Raw genomic sequence first — 20121 nt, 5'->3', positions numbered from 1 at the left:
GTGCATAGCATTTTTAAGTATAGATCAGTAGTGTTGGTAGATTGCTGGTCAGCCAGTCTATCTGGGGCATACCCTGGTAGCATCTAGCTTACTACTACCCACTGTGTGATCGCTCACTTCCCCTGCTGTGCAGAAGGGCTAGCAGCGAAACGTCAATATCCGTCCCATATTGTTCGAAAATATAAATAGAGATCATGATCTCTATTGGGTATCTGCACACTTTGTAGCTGACCGAGTAACAATAGCTCATTCACCTCTTCACTCCCGCTCGACTCAAATCCCGCATCTTTCTGGCGCCCATACTTCTCAGTTACACCAAGTAGGCGCAGTAGCGAAGGATCCTCGCTCAAAGTGAGTCCGATGTTTATGGGCCTCGGCCCTCCGAGGGTCACATCTCCACAGTCAGAACCCAACCTTCCGCGTTGGGGACGTTTCTCGAACCGAAGCCGATTTCGAGTTGACCACGGCCGACCAGGGAAGCGAGCCCGTGCCTGGCCCTGGTTGTTTAGGACTGTGACATTAGTGGGAGATGATAATCCGCCTCCCGATGCCGCCATTATTCTCTACAACAACAACCACCACCAGTACAGAGCGCTGGCTGTGCCGTGCTGTAGAGCAGAGGCAAGATGGAAAGCTGGACGAAAAGCGCGAGCTAGGAAGGAAGTTTAATTGCATTATGGGAAAGCGAGTCTCTCAGAACAGCACATCGTAAGGGGCCAACCAGAGGCCGACGTCCAACCACTCGCGGTCTACATTTTGTAGGATTTCATCAGTGATAAACTTTGACGTAACATTTATTTCTGAGACTAAAAAACATAACCGTAGAAACACGGTGCATTATATGGATGAATTAAGTAAGATACTGTCGCTTTTTGTTCTCATACCACCATCTACAAATGTAAACAATAGGATTAATTCAAAACCAAAGAAGTTTAATGAACATAGTTTTTGTTAAATGTAACAGTTGGTCACATAGAACCATAACAATAATATGGCGAACCACAATAATACAATCATTGGGTCATTTAAAATGAGGATGACCAGCTGAGTTATATAATCCATGGTTTTCCCACCATAAAAAATATATATTGAAAAACGAAATGCTCCAAATACCTAGGTATGTGTAGGTAAAACAAGGCCTGGTTACAGGAAAATGTGGACATTGTAATAAATTATACATCACTATAGCTCTATTTATAAGTAAATGAAAACTTTCTTGAAAATAAGTATGGTATTGAGTCAATGTATCATCACCATATACATTGTTATTGGGTAGGACTAGGTGGCACCATACAATCCCATAATCCTCATGCGTTTTTCTACAGTACACACTGCAAAACACAAGTCCTTATATTAAATTGTCTTTGTTGAAGCAGACATTGGCTTTGCAAATTCGGAAATTCCATGAATTTTGTATCTGAACAGAACTGTGTTCCAGTGAAGAATGCATGTTCACTGGAACACGGTAATGGCCCTTTTCCCCCCTCCCCTCTGTATTATGTTTGTTTATATTTAATCATTGACTTCAGTGGCCTCTACTGGTGAGCAGTGACTTTGTTTCTCTAACCACAGTTCTTCCCACAGCTAGGGAAGGCGTAGCGGAGCAAGTTCTGGCACGGGCTGGGGCCTGTGAATGTCCTTCTTGTGCACCCTCAGAGCTTCCACAGAAGGGAAGGTGAGCTCACAATTATCCACAGGGCATGGGATGTTGTACCCTGGCTGCTGGCCCTCAGAGGCCTGTCCCTGCGGGCTGGACGTATGGGCCCTCAACGCTCTCTGGGCGTCTGATCTGTCGTCTAATTCTTCCTCCTCGTCTTCCTCCTTGGGCACCGTGGTCTTCATGTCTACAGTCCACGGCACGGTGGCCATTCTCTTAGCTAGGCAGCCATGTTCCATGGTGAGCTGGCCGCGTTTTGTGGGGGGCTGGCTCTCAAAGGCACTCCCCTGTGGACTGGACGTCTGGGCCCTCAATGCCCTCTGGTCCTCTGCTCTGCCATCTGCTTCCTGCTCCTCCTCCTCCTTGGGCACAATGGTCTTGTTTTCTGGGGTCGTCGACTGGGTGGCCGGCTGGGGCCTGTGATCGTCCTTCTTGTGCACCCTCAGGGCTTCCATTGAAGGGAAGGTGAGGTCACGGTAATCCACAGAGCATGGGATGTTGTATCCTGGTTGCTGGCTCTCAGAGGCCCGTCCCTGTGCCTCCTTATCAGGCACCGGGGTCTTCGTGTCTGGGGACCCAGATGCTCTCTGGTCCTCTGCTCTGCCGTCTAGCTCCTCCTCCTCCTCCTCCTCCTCCTCCTCCTCTTCATCCTCCTTCTCGGGGGACATGGTCTCCTCGTCTGTGGTCCCCCACTCAGTTTCCTTCTTCTTGGCCGGGCGGCCACGCCTCCTTGGGAGATGTATGGACTTGTGCGTCTCGAGGGAGTCTAGGTTCTGGAAATTCATCCCACAGACCTTGCAGTGAAACTTACGCTTCGGGCACACCTCCCGCCGGTGTGTCAGCAACTGTAGGAGAACAAAGAACAGCAGTGAGAAACGTGCACAAGCAAGATGTGTCAGCATGGTGTCAGCCATGCAAGGAAACAGCCAGCTCGTTTGGAGCAGTTAGGGTTGGGTGTCTTGCACCTACACCTCTATACTTTGCTAGGGGGAGCTGTTTACCTTCAGGTCCCCAGATGACCTGCTCTATCTCGTGAGCCACTGCCACCCTTTATGAACTATTTATAGAAGAACAATCTAAATAAAGTGACTAGCATTGAGTGTCCCTCCCGTGTAATCACCTCTTCAAATTTTGAGTAGCCTTCTCGACAGATTTCACAGCGGAAGGGCTTGTCGTCTGTGCCATGGGAGAGATTGTGTTGACGGAGCTTCGCGGACGTCTGAAATCTCTGGTTACACTTGTAGCACAGGAACACTGTGTTGTTCTGCAGAAAGATAAATTGTTGCTGACCATTATGAGCACATTTCAGACTTTTTGTTTTTGCATGAGCAGCGAAAGACACTGAGCAGAGATTGCAATTTAATAGATATTTAGTATAGTAAACTTAAGGATTGCAGGATAATAACTATCGACTAGAATGTTTTATGTATGCCGTATTAGGATATATATATTTTTCAGGCTTCTCACCCTTTGGAGAAGTTGCATGTACTCCTCCTTATGGAATTTTCTGTTGTGCCTAAGCATTGACCGCTCATTGGAAAATATGATGAAGCATTGCCGACACTCATGATGCTCTTTATCTGAAATGCAAGCGGACCCTCAGTTACACAGCTGACTGTTGAATCATTTTGGATAAACATAAAATTGGCACCCGGGGTAATTTGGCAGAACAAAAATGTGATTGTATTGGGACCACCACAAGCCAGGAAACCACAGCTTGTTGGCTTGACAGGTTTTTGTGTTTATGATTGAGTGAGATATTTCCCCCTGATTGTACAATGTCTCGGTGCTGCAGTGTTTGCATTTGGTGCATTGTATGAAGTCTCACAAATCATACTTTAGATTAATATCTAAAGGCATATGGCAGCCGAGCGAAATTTGTGTTTCACCCAAACTTTCGCTTAATTTTTGTTTCGACCAATCATGTTGCTAGAGGCGGGGATACTTATGAGCGTAATTACCGAACACGCATTTATTTCATCTTGGTCAATTTATTATTGAATACTGCCGAATCCTTTTGGACAGTGCTCACGTTACATCAACCATGATAATAAGAAAAATGTGAATGCGTCCCCATTCCCTCCCCATCCGATATTTTGTTTATATATTGCCAGCTAAACTACAAATGTCCCCGTTTTTCATTTCATACATTTGATCATCTAATTCTGGAACCGAAATGACATAGTATGAGATACTCCTAAGGAGTAAATAAGAGTTAAGGAACACATAAGTACCTATTTGGTTCCCGTTCATCTTACAGTGCGGCCGAGAAGGGAGACCCTCCCTCGAGGTTGTCCCAACAAGAACTCCTTTGGTTGTCAACCTCTCCAAAGAGTTGATATGATCACGGTGGAGGGAAGAAACTGTCAGTTGGAAGAATAACAAAGAATGACAGCATGCATGGTATTTTCTAAAGACGTAACAGATTTAACGTAAAGTTGGACAGACTACAGAGGAAGGCCTGCTGTAACCGTCGTAAACAAACAAATGTGCAATGAGCGTAGATTTATTGCAAGGGGCAGAAATAACCATCATTGCGTTCAAACTTAGCTTCTGTGCATGCATGCAATTTTAAAAGCCAGTGTTTTAGGACTGAGGAGAATATATATACGTACAAAGGAAATATAGAGGATCGATACATATAGAAGGAAAATGTGTCGCAGGATGTCGGAATGAAGCTAGACGTCATACAAAGTAAACTAGTTACCTACGTAAATATCCGAATGTGGTTGTTACTATCATGCGTTTAAAACCCAATCTTACCAGGGAGTCAGGGTAATGGCGACTGTGTTCTCCAGTCACGTGACCAGGATACCCCGAGAAACAGTACCAGGATGCTCAGCAAGAGGGAGCGCTTTACAACACCACACTTTTATATTGCTCGACCCCTTGTGCCACCTTAGGTTTCCTGGTGAATATTGCTTGACTTTGCGTCAAAAAACAATCAAGTGATCTTATAATGAACTAATATATTGAATTAAAATAAACATTTCCAGGAACATTTGCTTAACAACTCTTCCCAAAAGAGAGCAACATTGATAATTAATCACAGAAAAGGCATGTTGAATTTCCAATTTAATGTGTAATTATACAATCATATATACACTAAAATGTCATCGTTGGGTTATGGTTCATAGAACTTTATTGGCAAATGCAAACAAGGCAGACATATGAAGGCAGGAAAGTCATGAGGTGACAAACAGCCCATTGTTTTAAAATTTAAATAATGTGTCAATGCAAAGGAAATGCATCTGGGAGGAGTAGGATAACAGTAGGTCAAGGAAAGACGGGGGGGGGTCCTTAAGCAGAAGCCTGCTTGGCCTGCTGGAACTCTGCAATGCGGGTCTCCATCACAGGCCTGAAGTGCCTGATGAGTCCCTGGGGAGTGAGAGCAGAATGGAATGGTGCTTTATTCAAGTGGTCGGCTCTTCAACTAGTGAGTTAAAAACATGCACCATTGCACATTTTCCCTGCAGCCATTGTATTTATAAAATAAATCAGGAGTCACGTTAAGAATGTCAACAACAAAAGTCTAAAAATGTTAACAAGGTGAAAGGGGAACATTGGAAAGGTTTAAAAATGAAACAATATACCAATAGAAATTGATTTAAGTGTGTGTGTAGAGAAATCTCACGGTAAGACTAACACCATTTGTGAGCCTCAAGGTGTGCAGGGTTTAGAGAGAGGAGGTAGGGTGTTGTTTTTTAGCCTGGAGCCAGCTTCAAAATGCCAATCCTGCCTGTTGCACCTTTAAATAAATCACCAGCTCTTCTAACTCAGAGCATGGAAGAACCACAGCGATCCACACCCATGCCTGAAACCAACCATACAATGCTTACCTGTACGGGCCAGGCGGCACCATCTCCCAGCGCACAGATGGTGTGCCCTTCAATCTGCTTGCTGATCTCCCAAATCATGTCTATCTCTGCTGCCTTGGCATCGCCACGCACAAAGCGCCACATCATGTCGTTCATCCAGTCCACTCCTACCGCCAAAACAACACATTGAATAAATGAACAGACATGTATGAATATAGTGAGAAGTTTTCAGATGAAGATTATTCTACATTGAAAACACAACAAACATGTAATTCAAAACAACTACATCAAATAGGTACATATTTAGTTCAATATGCACTCTTATCAAGTCTGTTCTCCTCTGATAATAATGGGCAACCAACCGCAACAACACTATAACAACACTACTACGTCATAGGGAAAGTAGCGTACATAAACGGCCATGCATTTTATTGAAAAGGATAGTGATGAAGTTTCCCCACCAGGAAGTGTAGAGACCTAGAATTAGGGTTTAAAGACATTGACTCCTTACCCTCTCTGCATGGTGTGCACTGACCACAGCTCTCATGCTTATAGAACTCTATCAGGCGGGCAATGGCTCTGATGATGTCCGTCTGCAATGACAAACGGATTTCCCGATCTTAAATCAAGTGAAGATGGCACATCTGTACTGTCTCACTGGAAAGCAAACTCAAAACAGATTCATTTTAGATGGAAAGTTAGGTAGTGGGTTACATGGTAGTGCTATGGATGGATCCTGGCTCATATCTTGACTTAAACTTTTTGAAAGGGTAGTTTCAAGCCCCATCCCCCCAATCTGAACTTACAGACTTATCCATGACAATAATGGCGGCGGTTCCCAGGCCCGTCTGAGCCTGGAGGAGGCCATCAAAGTCCATGAGAACGTCCTCACACACACTCTTGGGGATGAGGGGCGTGGACGAGCCGCCGGGGATCACGGCCAGCAGGTTGTCCCAGCCGCCGCGCACGCCACCTGAGAGCGAGAGGCGTGTTAAAGCACATTAATAATAACGGAACTCGTCCCCGTGACAACTGCGAAAGACGCGAGTTAAAAGGCTTGGAATAGGGCGGGAAGTTTCAGTCAATGTGCCGAACTACTGTGGGCCACTTCCTGGCAGAAAAGCTTTGTGCGTGAGGCAGATTTTTTGCGTATGGGGGTAAAAGAAAAAAAAAAATCATAAATATTTATAATGTTTTTTTGTTTTTTTTTTAAAAAGGACCGGTGCTGTACCTGCGTGTCGCTCGATGAGTTCTTTGAGAGGGATGGACATCTCCTCTTCCACCGTGCAGGGGGTGTTGACGTGGCCGGAGATGTTGAAGAGCTTGGTGCCCGAGTTCCTCTCCCGGCCAAAGCCCAGGAACCACGAGCCCCCGCGTCGGCAGATCGTAGGCGCCACGGCGACGGTCTCCACATTGGCAACGGTTGTCGGGCAACCAAAGACACCTGTCGTGAAGGTTAAAAAGGGTCATTAAGTATTTGAAGACCTTTCCTTTGATTAGGAACTTTGGTCGACAACATGGTTCCATCATTAACAAAGGATTAATTAAAACACTTTATGTATTGTTGATATAAAGAAACAACTCAAAACCAGCATTGTCATAGCTCATCAGCAATATTATGCGTAGACTACTTTCATGTCAAAGGATCATTGGTAGAATTGGCCTTCTACTAGTGGTGCAACGGTTCACGGGTTACCCGTGATCTGTACGGATCAACCCTCACGGTTCGGGACGCAAGTGATCCGCGGATCGGCTGATAAAAAAAGAAAGAAAAAAAATTGTGCGTTCACGTGATCAGCGCATGTTTAAAGGACAATTCCGGTATTTAGCACATTGAGCCCCCTTTCTGGTTTGTCTAGGATGAAATATAGTGGTTGACACACCGAAATGTTGACTATTGGTCCTGTCTCAGGTATTTGGCTCATTTCGATTCGCCCCTGCCTGCTCAGAATGGCTGGTCCTTAAAACAACCCAAAACGTTAGTTTTCAGAAATGTGTAAATCACCGAGTGGTTAGTGGTGTTCGTTGATGTTCCTAATCAAGTATCGTAGCGAACAGTTTCTGTCGTGTTTTATTTGGCGTTTCGTAAATCCCATTGAAACGGAAACCGGACCGGAACCGGAATTTTATTATTTATGTTTGGTTGTAGTCTTTTCACTCGGTTCTCCGTATCAACAGTAGGGCTAGAACCGAGCGAAAAGACTACAACCAACCCACCTTTCTGTTTCCGGTCAACGAGCGATGAGTCTTCCAACAGAAATCAATGGATTTACAAAATGCCAAATAAAACACGACAGAAACTGTTCGCTACGATACTTGATGAAAAAAAAAGATGATGAGGATGTCTGCATTGCCTGGGGAGAGTGTACACTCTAAACTCTCCCCAGGCAATGCAGATACCCTGAAATTAAAGTTGTAAATCCAGGTCTGCTGTGTTTCCTTTGGACACAATTTTTATTTTATCTTATTTACTATCCATGTTAAAAAGAAGGAGGAATAATGCCTCAGATTGCACTTTATTTTGTTTAAATTATTTTTTATAAGTTTTTATTTTATGTGGCCAGGATTATTACCTAATTTTTCACTTTATTTTGTTTTTACACATTTGAAGATTTTATTTAAAGTCACATTTGTCTTGTTATCTTTTTTGCTGTTGTTGGTCCGAAAAATGATCCGACCCGTGACTTAAAAACCGTGACACGATCCGAACCGTGAGTTTTGTGATCCGTTGCACCCCTACCTTATACACCTTCAGTCATCTTGGTTCTTAACGCGAGCCGGGTGGAAAAACAGAATGTGGATTCTGCCTCCACAAGCATACAGAATGGGTAAAGACACACACACACATTCATGAACCAGGCCACTCACCGACATCAGCGGGGAACGGGGGCTTCAGTCTGGGCTTCCCCTGCTTGCCCTCCAGGGACTCTATGAGCGCCGTCTCCTCTCCACAGATGTACGCTCCGGCGCCACGCATCACAAACACGTCAAAGTCGTAGCCGGAGCCGCACGCGTTCCTCCCGATGAAGCCCGCTGCGTAAGCCTCGTTGATGGCCACCTGAAGAGCAACAGAGGAGAAGGAGGAGAGGGTCGGTAAGATCAGGAGCTCCCACTCACCAGCCTAGAGCCACAGCTCAGCCGTCACTCCGACTAAAGGCTTCGAGTGTAATTCTACATGGACGCTAAGTGTGCATGCATAGGGCCTCTTTTAAGCATGAGACTATCTCAGAGTTGGAATAAAAGGAATAAATTCAATATATTCTATTCTGTGCTCATGTCTATGCTTTTCGGCTTTTTACATTACCCGAATTTACTATACCAGCACGTAAATAAAAACATGTTTGGGGTGCGGGTTTAATTTGGGAATAATTTCCAAACGTGAAATCGGTCATGGAATCGATTCCCAAATATCCTAGGGCTGGGCGACATGAACCAAAACTCATATCTCGATATTTTTTGTTTGAATGGCGATATACGATATTATACGATATTTTGAACAAAAAACGGGTAAAGTGTGTAGTTTTAACTCCACGCCATAAGTATTCACCATCAACCATTTATTTAGGTTTATTAAAAAAAATGTGCTCAACAAAGCACAGCTGTGCTTTAAGTAAGGGATAATGTATAGAACGCCGGTCATTATCGGGACAATAAGCCAATATAAGCATATTGGTAGGGACAATCCTTTCTTTCCCAATGTTGGTCGGGACATGTCCCTCCGTCCCTATGCAAAATAACGCCCTTGTTTTATTCTAACACACAACCGGACTCGTTCATTACTTCACCACTAAACTGACAGGCACGCTACCGCTTGCTCTCCTCGCTCGTCCAGACACACACACACACACACTGATATGCGTATGATACTTTCACGCGGGCACAAGACACTTTCTCGTGCTCACGAGAAACGTCTTTTTTTTTTTTTTTTACCCCATGTCCCTTTACGGGTTCCGTACTCTCTAGCACCGTGTCCGCCATGTTTTTGTTCAAAGTTTGTTGTGATGCGTAACGTGGGTGGGAGAACACTACGTACATGTAAGGGGCGGGATTGAGCAGCTGGACATGGCTTGTAGGCTCAGAAAGCAGCGGTCGGCCTTATAAAATAGCACTCGCAAGGCAACATCAAAATAATATATAATATACCGGTATGACGACATTGTCTCAACTAGATATCTCTTTCAAAAATATACCAGTATAAATTTTACTACCGGTATATCGCCCAGCCCTAAAATATCCGCAATTATTCACCGCCCGTCCTTACAGGTCACACATCCCCATCATGCATCTCTTTTGAAGATTTATTTTTGCATTTGTTATGCTTTATGATGGAGTGAGATAAGGAAGGCATGGGAGATAAGAGGAGAGGACATGCCGCAAAGGGCCGCGGGCAGGAGTCTACCCCGGGTCGCTGCGGTAAGGACTGAGCCTTAATGGTACGCGCTCTACCTGGTGAGCCACCGGGGAGCCCCGCCAATCATGCATCTCTGGTGAGAAGGTGGAGTCAAGCGCACCTGCAGGTTGGACGACTCGTTGTAGAACTCCCCCCTGATGTAGATGTAGGCAGCGCGAGCCCCCATGGCGCGGCCTGCCACCAGGCAGCCCTCCACCAGCTTGTGGGGGTCGTGGCGCATGATCTCCCTGTCCTTGCAGGTGCCCGGTTCCCCCTCGTCGGCGTTGACCACCAGATACTTGGGCCTGAGCAAGGGATACATTACATAGATGAACATTTTATTAGATAAGAGCGGGTAGGATTAAGGAAAAATACATAGTCACAAAGGACTACTTCACTTGCAACTTCATTGAAACAAAAGCTATGCAGGAAAAATTAAATACATTTTTGATTAACTGCAATGGCTGGATATACTAAAAAGTATTCTTGGGATAAAGTTATCACATTAACCTATGAGACGCCTGGCTTTTAAAACAGGTACTCCGACAATTTATGGCAGAAATGGACAACAAGAGGTGCAACGATAGAAGGGACTTACAGATGTTGATGTTTACCGAAAAAAAGTATTGTGTGTGTGTGTCTGGCTGGCTTACCTGCCATCGCTAGGCTTATTCATGAAGCTCCACTTCATGCCGGTTGGGAACCCAGCCCCGCCTCGCCCCCGCAGCCCAGAGCCCTTGACCTCATTGAGGATCCAGTCCACCCCCTTTAACAGGATCTCCTTGGTCTTATACCAGTCTCCACGCTTCTGGGCCCCCTTCAGCCTGAAACCAAGGGAAAAACAACAAAACTGGGATTTAAGTAACAACTGGGATTCCCAGCAGAAAAGGCTTTATTCACACTGGGATGTTAAAGAAGGCAGAAGAAAAGGGTTACCTCCAGTCGTGACGACCATACAGATTTGTAAAAATTCTGTCCTGGTCTGCCAGGGGACCAAATGCAGTCTTCTTAGGTGCGGTCTTGAAAGATAAAAAGAGAAAGGAACAGTAATGCTTAAAACACACAAACACACACACGTGCACACTTTAACAGAGGATTTTTGTCATAATCTCACCTGCGCTGTGGAATTAAATCGAGTGATCACAGTCACTCCACCCTGACTAATGGCAGCTGGTGCGCGGGACACCCCACTCACCACGGCTCGGGACAGGGACAGCATCTCGACTAGAAATGAGTGAACAAGAAATTACATCATGCATAGTTGGTCGAGGCTGTTTTTGTAACCAGGCAGATGACCTTACAACACAAGAGGTTTGAACACCTTTAAAACTGGTCCGAATACAGGTCGTAATGCTGATAAATTGAAGAACACACAAACACAAACTGAAATCCGTCCAATGTCACCTCATCCCAAGATATCAGGTGAAATTGGGTTAAATTAACAAGAGAAACACGTATAGGAGATGTTTGGTAAATAATAATTGCGTGCGATTTATTGATAATCAGTATACAACTTTGCAAAAATCATCACTTATCAGTAGCTGAAAACGACACAGTCTATGTTATGCAAGTGTTACGAGAAAGGTTGTTGTTACGTCTTTCTTTGTTGACGCAGCGCGGAGTTCCTGATGGTTATTTAAGATCAGAAATTAAACGTCCCTTTACAGTTTCGGTCAATGCACTATTATTGACCTGATAAGGGTTATAAGGTCAATAATACAGATCGGACGACTATTATGACCTCCATGCTCAGTGAGCTAATGCTAACGTAACCTAGGAGCCCTGTTTAATGCAAAGCACTGCAAAATCCTACCGATGAAAGACAATGACATCAAGCAATAACATCAAGCAATAACATGACTACAAATCGGTATATATCACCTCCCAAAACACCAATTGGGGAATTTACCAATGTAAAATACACAGGCGCTTACCTTTACTGTGCCCCGAATTTATGAAACAGGGTACGACGGAAGCAATTGACTGTAGACCCCGGATGCAGTCAATATATATGTTTGAAGGGGGCGCTGTTGCGCAGGTGTTGACGCATATTTCGCCTATAAATATCGAATGTCAAACGAATTGATTCAAAATATTGAGTTCATGCTATTCTGAATTCGAGAAATATGAATACATCTATATTAGAATTTAGAACCAATTATAAGTATTTTGGGTTATTGTATTATGAGTTATTTATTATGATTATTATTTGTAGTAGTTGTAGCAGTATAGTAGTGGTCATTTTAGTAATAGTATACGTTTTAGTAGTTGTAATAGAGGGAGGCAAGTATTCAAGAAACATTTTACTACAAAAGGATAGCAAACATTCAAGAATACATTAAAACAGTTCAACCCCGAAAGACCTATTTGATCCTATTATGCTGAATAAACATAAATTAAACAAGCATTAAAAGATCATTTGAATAGTAGTAAAATACATGTTATTCATAAACATAGTGTACCTTTAAGGTTAACAACCACCATTTCATTTGTCTAGCCTACATGTCAAAGGGTAAATCAAAATACATATTTACAAACTTAAAATTAAAAAAAAGAATGTTATGAAGCATACATTATGAAACAACAGAGATACTATTAGTCAGATGAAATGGCTAAACCATCCTAACTCTAATGAGTGACATTAAGTGTGAACTTGAAATACCTTGAACTAGACTTAATACATAGGTAGGTAGGTAGAAAACAATTGCCATTGATATCAATGAACATACAAACTTAAATTAAAAAAATGGATGTTATGAAGCATATATTATGAATCATCAGAGATACCATCAGTCAGAAGAAATGCCTAAACAATCCTAACTCTAATTAGTGACATTAAGTGTGAACTTGAAATACCCTGCACTAGACTTAATAAGTAGGTCGTTAGGTAACAAACAATTGCCATTGATATCAATGAATTAAGGTCCAGCATTTAAAAAGGTTATCATCTCGTATTGTTCAAATAGATTAATCGGGCTTGGCAGCATGACATCACTGCATCTTAACCCTTCAAATATTAGTATTTCCCCTATCCTTTAAACATACAAAACAACCTAACAAAAAGCAACTAATTGATTTGCATCTGAACCAGATCACTTTTTGTAGTTTTATCTTCAAAGGGTTCTGAACCACACCTTACTCATAAATTAACATGCACAAAACAGTTCAGATCAGTGGAACTAGTTTGTGTCCAATAGTTCTGCATTGTTTGGTGATTAAAAGTCCTCACCGTTATCTTCTGTCAAGGACAACACAAGTGTTCACCAAATAATTCTCTCTCTCTCTCTCTCTCTCTCTCACTCTCAGTGGCTGGGCCTGCGCGCCACCCGGTCCAGGCGGTCGATGGCCACGCTCTCGAAGGCGCTCCTCATCAGCGGGTGCTCCTCCAGCACCTCGTTGAAGCTGTCCACGCTCAGCGAGTACAGGCGGCAGTACGTCTCGGCCCGGACACTCGCCGTCCGCCGACCCCGCGTCAGCAGGCAGATCTCTGGGGCGAAGAACAGGGAGAGAGAGGAGGCCGCTTATACTACATACTGTTTTATACTTAAGCCTGCATTATGTCACTTATCTACTGCGGACATTTACTCCATACCCCAGCCCCCACCCCCCACGGAAAGATTTCTGAAAGTATTTGTTGTAGCTCTATTTATAGCTAGATTTTGCTATAATGCATTATGTTGTTTGATACTTTTTGAGGTCTTATGTTTGTAGGTCTTTGTTCATATCGAAGTTATTTAATTTGATGCTGAAGGCAGAATGCACTTTGTTGAGATGTGTGATCTCTGTGTCCCTCAGGTGTACTTATATAAAAACAAATAGTTCTTTTTTAATTGACTAACCTTATCTTTTTTCATTCCTACTGCTACTCTGCGCTTTCAAATTACTTTTCAAATTACATCATCGTTTTCGTACTTCCTCCCATTTTGACTGTATGATTTGATTCGTCCTCAGCCTCCCAGTGTCTTGCAAATGACTGAATGTAAACGTTAATCTTATACTAAAGAAGATATTATACTCTGGTAGTTCAAGAACGAGGGCTTTGGGCAGAGATGACCGCTGCAGTAAAGTAACCCAAAGTGTTTTTTTAACAACATTCAATGAGTGAATGAATAAACAAAAGTTCATAAAATACGAACATAAGGAGAAATAAATAATGAAAAAGAAAATAATATATACATATTTTTAATATAGACAGTGTAACTTATCCTTCCTGAAAAGAAGGGAGGGACCAACGTTTTATTTGTGGTCAACCTACCCCCAAAATACGCCCCGTCGTTCAGCTGCAGCTGCTTCCCACCACGCGGGATCACAGTGAGACAGCCGTGCTGGACGAAGTACATCTTCCGACCAAGCGTTCCCTCCCGTATGACCAGATCCCCTGGTTGAAAGACCTCAAACTGCAACTTGGTCAAGATCACTGTCACAAAGTGAGGGTCGGTATTGGCAAACAGCGGCATGTTGGCCACCAGGCCACGGCAGTTGAAGCTGACGATTTCCTGGTGGTGAGAATAAAAACAGAAGGAGAAGATTAGAATGAAGTGATGACAGCGGTGGATTTAAAAGATGTGATTTTTATCAGTACATTTAAGGCATTGAGATGACGCAATGCTATGTATATTTGAATACATTTTTGGACGGATTCGATTCCAACCCAGATTCCAACAGTAATCAAACAGTATGTAAATGTATGAATCGCAGTTATCGAACTATATGTAGCTGATAACGAGAGATCTATTTTATAGCATAATGCTTGTTATAGAATGTATCATAATGTCAAAGAGCATTGTAATAGTTTAAATGCCTGTAGTAATAGGCAATTACTACAATATTGAATAATATAGTAATATTGAAGCAAACATGTACCTATCTGAACTCATTGGAAGAGATATCTAATACTGGTGGATTGTGTATGTTGGTACAGATCTGTATGTATCAAATGCAGGGAGAGTATACAGTATGTGTGCATTAAAAGTATTTAAATTGTATGTCGCTTTTGATAAGAAGCTTTAGAGAAAGCTCACCTCTTTGAGCGGATCGCTAAGCTCTCCAAGGATGCTGTCCTCGTCAAAGATTTTGCCTTGGAATCGATGTTCGTAGTAATCGTGAATCCTCTGTCTCACATCCGCCGGAAGTTTATGAAAGGACATGTACTGTTCCACCTGTTTGTACTGAAAACATTGGGGAGAAACATAGTTATTTCGCTCTTTTTTCCATTCAAACATCGTTCAGAAATACAAACACGGTTCAGTCACATCAAGCACCATGTGTGTAGCATAATAATATATTTCATCCTTATTTAATTGATTTATCGAGCATGTATTTGAGAAAAGCACTTATAGAAAGGGATTATATAATTCCCCTGTATTGGGCATTAGTGTTGAGTCAGAAGTGCTGCCCCTTGTCTATCCATCTGGTTGGATAGCGAAAATCCCTTAAAAAGAGATTAGAATACGAAAATGCATTATCTATGAGCCAAGGCTTCATGTTCTAGGAATTTGACATGCACACTGTATTTCTATTTCAATAAAACCACAAATCAATTCAGGACCTTAAAGGTCCCATGGCATGCTACTTTATGGATGCTTTAATATAGATATTAGTAGGCCCTAAACACAGCGGGCAGCAGTGCTTCGCGGCGGTGGTGCCTCGCAGTAACCGGCGGCAGGCAGCATGTCGCAGTTCATGTGCTTCAGGGAGACAAAGCCAAAGTTCCTTTCCCCCAATTCCTTCTCAACCATTGCTGAGATAACCCCAACTACAGTCTTGTTGTGGAAATACAAGAGACGTCAAAGAACCGATGTGTTATGCGCCATAACACCAACAGCAAACACTTGCGTTACAGTGTGTGTAATCACACACACACACACACACGTGGCGCTCACACGGCCGTGTCTCATTGGCGGGCCAAATTCTCTGGGCGGGCAAGGCAGAGAAAGGGGAGGAGCGACATGACGACATTTATGACGACAGATGGGACCACATTCGAAATAAGCGCGCTTGAGCCTCCGTTTTTTCAAAGGCGAGCAGAACACCTAGTGCTCGTTTTACACCACCACTGGGGGACCATAGGCAGGCTAGGGGAACTCATTTTTATGTTAAAAAAAACTCATAAAGTGAGATTTTCATGCCATTGGACCTTTAAAACTCACAACATTAAACATGCATCACATTGCTCAAGCTTCAAAGTGACTAGTAAGGAATTTCCAGGTGAATCTCATTGTTGAATCTACCCCTTCATTTATTTTGTACTGTAATGTTTTATTTGCTGACTGTCAACTTTGCTGTTTAATATTGGCACTTTTGCAAAAAATAAGTAAAGGTTGAATAAAAAATACTAAAGTGCATATTTCCCTTTGGAACCAGGTTAATTTAGAGCCAAAATAGACACCTTATCCTGGTACTGTCGGCGGGATGCATCCAAGGACTGGACCAGGTTGGTGGCATGGCCCAGGAACATGGCGTAGCAGGTGGCTCCAACGATCATGCTCATGATGGTCATCCACACATCGCTCATACCCTCGGGAGGATGGGCACCGTATCCTATACAAAGCATGTGGCTCATGGCCATGAACAATGCATAGGAATACTGGAGTGGCCATGTGGAATTCTGGGACAGGGGAGAAGGGAGAAGGGAGAGGGAAGATGGGAAATGGTGTCAAATTCAGAAGGAAAATAAAGCAGCTTTTTTTATTTACGGTGTGGTACAAATAAAGTACAACTCCTTCCCTCCTCCTCCTCCTCATCCTCCCCCTCTCATCCTCCTCCTCCCCCTCTCCCCCCTCTTTCTCTCCCATGACCTCCTCACCCCTATCCCTGTCTCAAAAAAAACCTCAAAATTGAACATGATTGATAAATACTACAATAAAGTGAACTTATATCATAAAATGGAATTAACCATACATAATCAATATAGGCAGGACTTTTGTGAATGTGGACGAATGGGCATGCACTCACCACCAGGTTGTTCTTGACCACCCAGCAGTCGGGAGGGAAGTCCTGTAGCATGGGCACCATGAAGGCCATACAGCCGTCCCAGTGGCACAGCAGCAGCATCATGCCAATCAGGTTCACTATCCGCACCACAGCACTGGCCAGGTCGTAGGTCATGTGGAAAATCTAAACAGAACATCACATACCGGAAAAACAGACTTATGTTTTCAGGCGAGGAAGGTTTAGTTAGCATGATGTGGGCCCTCCAACAAAGGGGCAGTGTGTCAGACTGTTGTACTTTAGTTTCGACATAAAGACAACAAAATATTGCCATTTCATTGAAGCCAATGCGTACCGAAAGCAACAACGGCTCTCTCTTCAAGACTTCCTAAAAGCCAAGGCTTCCACTGCATCCCACTGAATACCCCCTACCCTTACCTTTCCCTTTCCAATGACAAAGGAGAAGCTACTGAGCCTATGCTTATTGTTTTCTTGGATTTATGATATCATTGAAGTTCTTATGTCCTTAACGTTGTCCGTTGTATATCTAGAGTTGGTCCTTTGGTCACAGTTGTTGTCAATGTTAACTGTCTACACCGTTCCACCAATGCAAGACAAACTAAAGACTCTGCTCTGATCTGTGTTCTTCTCTCCCGGCTGCGTCTACAGAGGCTCTGCGCTGCCCGTACCTCTTCCCACTGATGGATGTAGCGGATGAGCCGCGAGAGGCGCAGCAGCCGGAGCAGACTTAGGATCTTGGTGAAGCGTACGATGCGGAGGGCGCGCGCCGTGCGGTACACGTCCGTCGACTCCAGCCGGGACTCGATGTCCACGATGAGGAAGATGTAGTCGACAGGGATGGAGGAGATGAAGTCCACCACGAACCAGGAGCGCAGGTACTGGGTGCGGATCTCCCTGGGGTCCAGGACGATGTGGCCGTCCTCCCCCGGGATCCCCGTGCGGAAGTTGAAGATCAGGTCCAGCAGGAAGAGGGTGTCGGAGATGACGTTGAAGGTGATCCAAGGCGGGGTGTTCTGGTCCTCGAAGAAGGTGATGCCCCAGGGCAGGATCACCAGGTTGCTCATCATCAACAGCAGCATCACCAGGTCCCAGAAGAACCTGCGGAGCGGCAGGGGTGTTGACCGGGTGGGCTGAGGCTACACTTAAGGGTACACTCACACAACATAGTCCCGTCTATAAACCCGTACTCAGTAAAAAGATGCCAAATTAAACAGCATACATAACAATAAACAATTCAACACTTGAGAATGGGTGCTCTGGTCAAGCAGGCTATTTGTCAGAAGCACAACCTGTAGTCAATTAGGTAGCCTATTCCTGATTAAGCGGAACTTGCATAACCACCAAATGCATGGGAGGAAGCCCTTAAAGATTTATGAAACGCCTGGTCCTTCATACAACCATTCTAGGGGACACAGGAATTGTGAGACCTGTGTGTTTGTGTGTGTGTGTGTGTGTGTATGTGTGTATGTGTGTGTGTGTGTGTGCGCTGTGCCGTATATGAGGAAGCAGATAACACATATCCCCTGTCGTGTAATTTGCTGAATCGCTCATTATCTGCCCTCATGTTATACAAGCCCCATTGTCTCCTTTAGGTTTTCAATGTGTGGCAATACATTATTAACACAGGGTTAGGGTTTCCACAGGTGTCAGTCTTTCCACTTAAGTGTCAATAACAAAGCAGTTGTGATTGTGGTGGTGGTCTGTTGTCTCTCTCTCTACTGCTATCTTTACTGCTCTCTCTCACTCTGTGGGGTTTCATGGCACCTCTCTCTCTCTCTCTCTCTCTCTCTCTCTCTCTCTCTCTCTCTCTCTCTCTCTCTCTCTCTCTCTCTCTCTCTCTCTCTCTCTCTCTCTCTCCTCCCCCTTCAAGCCCACCCGTCTCTCAGGATCCCTAGCTGCATGTCACCAGAGTACCCAGAGTAACCCTGCAACAAGCTCTCTCCTGGCCCCAGATAAGTGGTTGCATCCCACAAATCACTTCAAATCATCAATGGCCATGGAGTGTGGTGCCGTATGCGTCAGTGGGATTCTTTCTTCACTCTTCACTTCATTCAATCTACCTGAAGAAATGCAGATAACACACAGCTGATCCGCTTGAAAGGGACGTTTCCAACATAAGGTGGAAGGAAATGGTCCCATATTAATCACACCCTTAACCGCCTCTGCAGTTATGACATAATACAGCAAGATTGGAATTACATGGACACCTGGAGGCGGTAATCCCTCACGGTGGATTTATACCGTCTGTCGGGCTTGGACCACACATGTAAAAATGTAATAATGTTTGAATCTTACAGCAGCCCCTGTTACAGCCAATCAGCAGAATAAGCAAATAAGTCAACTGTTGGGAGAGCTATTGTTTAAAAACAATAGTCCTACTAACAGCATAATTTCAATGGTAATGTTATGTTATTAATGGTAAGATCTATGTTTTTTCTTTCATTGACTGGAAGACTGTGCTCCAAGGGTACAGTTAATCCAGATTATACTGTATCACTGATCAAATCCCTTCAGCGCATTAACATGTTCAAAACCAGCTGTCATTGCAGACATGTCCTTAAAATGAGCTTGTCCAAGTAGTTTCCTTGAAAGATGGCAATGTGTAGCCTATAGAAGGGACATGGAAGAGCATTGGTTATATGCTGTGGGGCTATTTATTCTAAGGATACATTCAAACAAGTTCAACGTCGAGGAACCTAATTTAAGAAGGTTAGGATTTAGGTTTTAGTTTTTTCGGGGTGGGGGAAATAGTTAATTATTTCCGTTACCTGAAGTCACTGTAGGGGTGGATAATCCACACTCCAAAGGATCTAACCCTAGCTTGCTCGGCCGCTACACCTCTCTGACTGCCAAACATACGCAGGGAGAACTTGTTGACACCTGGCTGCAGCATGGAGCCGAACTGCCGCTGGAAGAAAGTGGATTGGTCGGCATATGGTTCATCGTCCACACCTGCCTGGGACTGAGCGCCCACACCAAGTGATGTCTCCTCTGCTTTCGGCGTGGTTAAATTGGTGCTAGTTATGTCCGGTTCCTCTGGCGTGAGTAGTCCGTCGGGGTCCGCGGTGTATTCGTCGTTGTGAGTCTGGACCAGGGTAAACAGCGTCTTGGTCACGTCACTGATGGCCGGTTCTGCCGCCTTCCGGGAGGCCTGGGAGGCCGACCTCCAGGCGGAGAAGCGGAGGCTGCTCCAATTGCTGCGGTGCCTGGTTGGCTCCGCGGCCACCTTACAAGAGGGGTTCTCCCAGGCGCTCTGATGTCCATCTAAACCTTCATTGGGGCTATTCATTTTTTGCTTAACAATG

The 20121-nt window shown here is 44.1% G+C and overlaps 4 protein-coding genes across 5 annotated transcripts in view; all 4 read right to left on the bottom strand.

The window, feature by feature from the left end:
- kmt2ba (lysine (K)-specific methyltransferase 2Ba) overlaps positions 1 to 589 on the bottom strand; it is a 30420-nt gene extending 29831 nt beyond the window's left edge. Inside the window, 1 exon segment of the mRNA XM_079749369.1 lies at positions 255 to 589. Coding sequence (XP_079605495.1) covers positions 255 to 557 — 303 coding nt within the window. The 5' untranslated portion in view covers positions 558 to 589.
- Positions 590 to 1047: 458 nt separating this feature from the next.
- On the bottom strand, positions 1048 to 4460 carry LOC307084604 (uncharacterized protein). Of its 2 annotated transcripts, none has more exons than XM_079749040.1 (5): positions 4421 to 4460; positions 3892 to 4020; positions 3125 to 3237; positions 2778 to 2921; positions 1048 to 2502 (listed from the first exon to the last, which is right to left on the bottom strand). In XM_079749040.1, the coding sequence occupies exons 2-5, from the start codon at positions 3908 to 3910 to the stop codon at positions 1585 to 1587; spliced, it is 1194 nt and encodes a 397-aa protein (XP_079605166.1). In that variant the 5' UTR covers positions 3911 to 4020; positions 4421 to 4460; the 3' UTR covers positions 1048 to 1584. The 2 variants fall into 2 exon arrangements, with proteins under 2 accessions (XP_079605166.1, XP_079605167.1); XM_079749041.1 differs by having other exon boundaries at positions 3892 to 3966.
- A 316-nt stretch (positions 4461 to 4776) lies between these two features.
- Positions 4777 to 11830, bottom strand: ndufv1 (NADH:ubiquinone oxidoreductase core subunit V1). Its single transcript, XM_079749038.1, has 11 exons — positions 11800 to 11830; positions 10980 to 11089; positions 10802 to 10884; positions 10519 to 10689; positions 9987 to 10170; positions 8344 to 8533; positions 6707 to 6919; positions 6282 to 6448; positions 5987 to 6068; positions 5497 to 5642; positions 4777 to 5035 (listed from the first exon to the last, which is right to left on the bottom strand). The coding sequence occupies exons 2-11, from the start codon at positions 11082 to 11084 to the stop codon at positions 4958 to 4960; spliced, it is 1419 nt and encodes a 472-aa protein (XP_079605164.1). The 5' UTR covers positions 11085 to 11089; positions 11800 to 11830; the 3' UTR covers positions 4777 to 4957.
- A 1337-nt stretch (positions 11831 to 13167) lies between these two features.
- On the bottom strand, positions 13168 to 19736 carry hcn3 (hyperpolarization activated cyclic nucleotide-gated potassium channel 3; the record flags this gene model as incomplete). The annotated part of the gene is made up of 7 exons (XM_079749368.1): positions 19585 to 19736; positions 17485 to 17914; positions 16820 to 16981; positions 16254 to 16472; positions 14887 to 15033; positions 14121 to 14361; positions 13168 to 13352 (listed from the first exon to the last, which is right to left on the bottom strand). The coding sequence occupies exons 1-7, from the start codon at positions 19707 to 19709 to the stop codon at positions 13168 to 13170; spliced, it is 1509 nt and encodes a 502-aa protein (XP_079605494.1). The 5' UTR covers positions 19710 to 19736.
- Between the last annotated feature and the right edge of the window lie 385 nt (positions 19737 to 20121).

The sequence above is a fragment of the Pollachius pollachius genome (genome assembly GCF_949987615.1).
Source record: "Pollachius pollachius genome assembly, chromosome: 13".
Lineage (NCBI taxonomy): Eukaryota > Metazoa > Chordata > Actinopteri > Gadiformes > Gadidae > Pollachius > Pollachius pollachius.
Note: the sequence above shows the minus strand (reverse complement) of the source record. Positions and strands in the feature narration are given on the sequence as shown.

Bases quoted from the DNA above. Each gene is read 5' to 3' on its own strand.
- LOC307084604 (XM_079749040.1), bottom strand. The intron at 2,922-3,124 runs GTGAGAAGCCTG...ATCTTTCTGCAG, and splicing joins ACATGCAACTTCTCCAAAGG to AACAACACAGTGTTCCTGTG. The intron at 2,503-2,777 runs GTGATTACACGG...GTTCTCCTACAG, and splicing joins GCTACTCAAAATTTGAAGAG to TTGCTGACACACCGGCGGGA.
- ndufv1 (XM_079749038.1), bottom strand. From the start codon at position 11,084: ATGCTGTCCCTGTCCCGAGCCGTGGTGAGTGGGGTGTCCCGCGCACCA. The intron at 10,885-10,979 runs GTGAGATTATGA...TTATCTTTCAAG, and splicing joins GATTTAATTCCACAGCGCAG to ACCGCACCTAAGAAGACTGC. The intron at 10,690-10,801 runs GTAACCCTTTTC...CCTTGGTTTCAG, and splicing joins TATGGTCGTCACGACTGGAG to GCTGAAGGGGGCCCAGAAGC.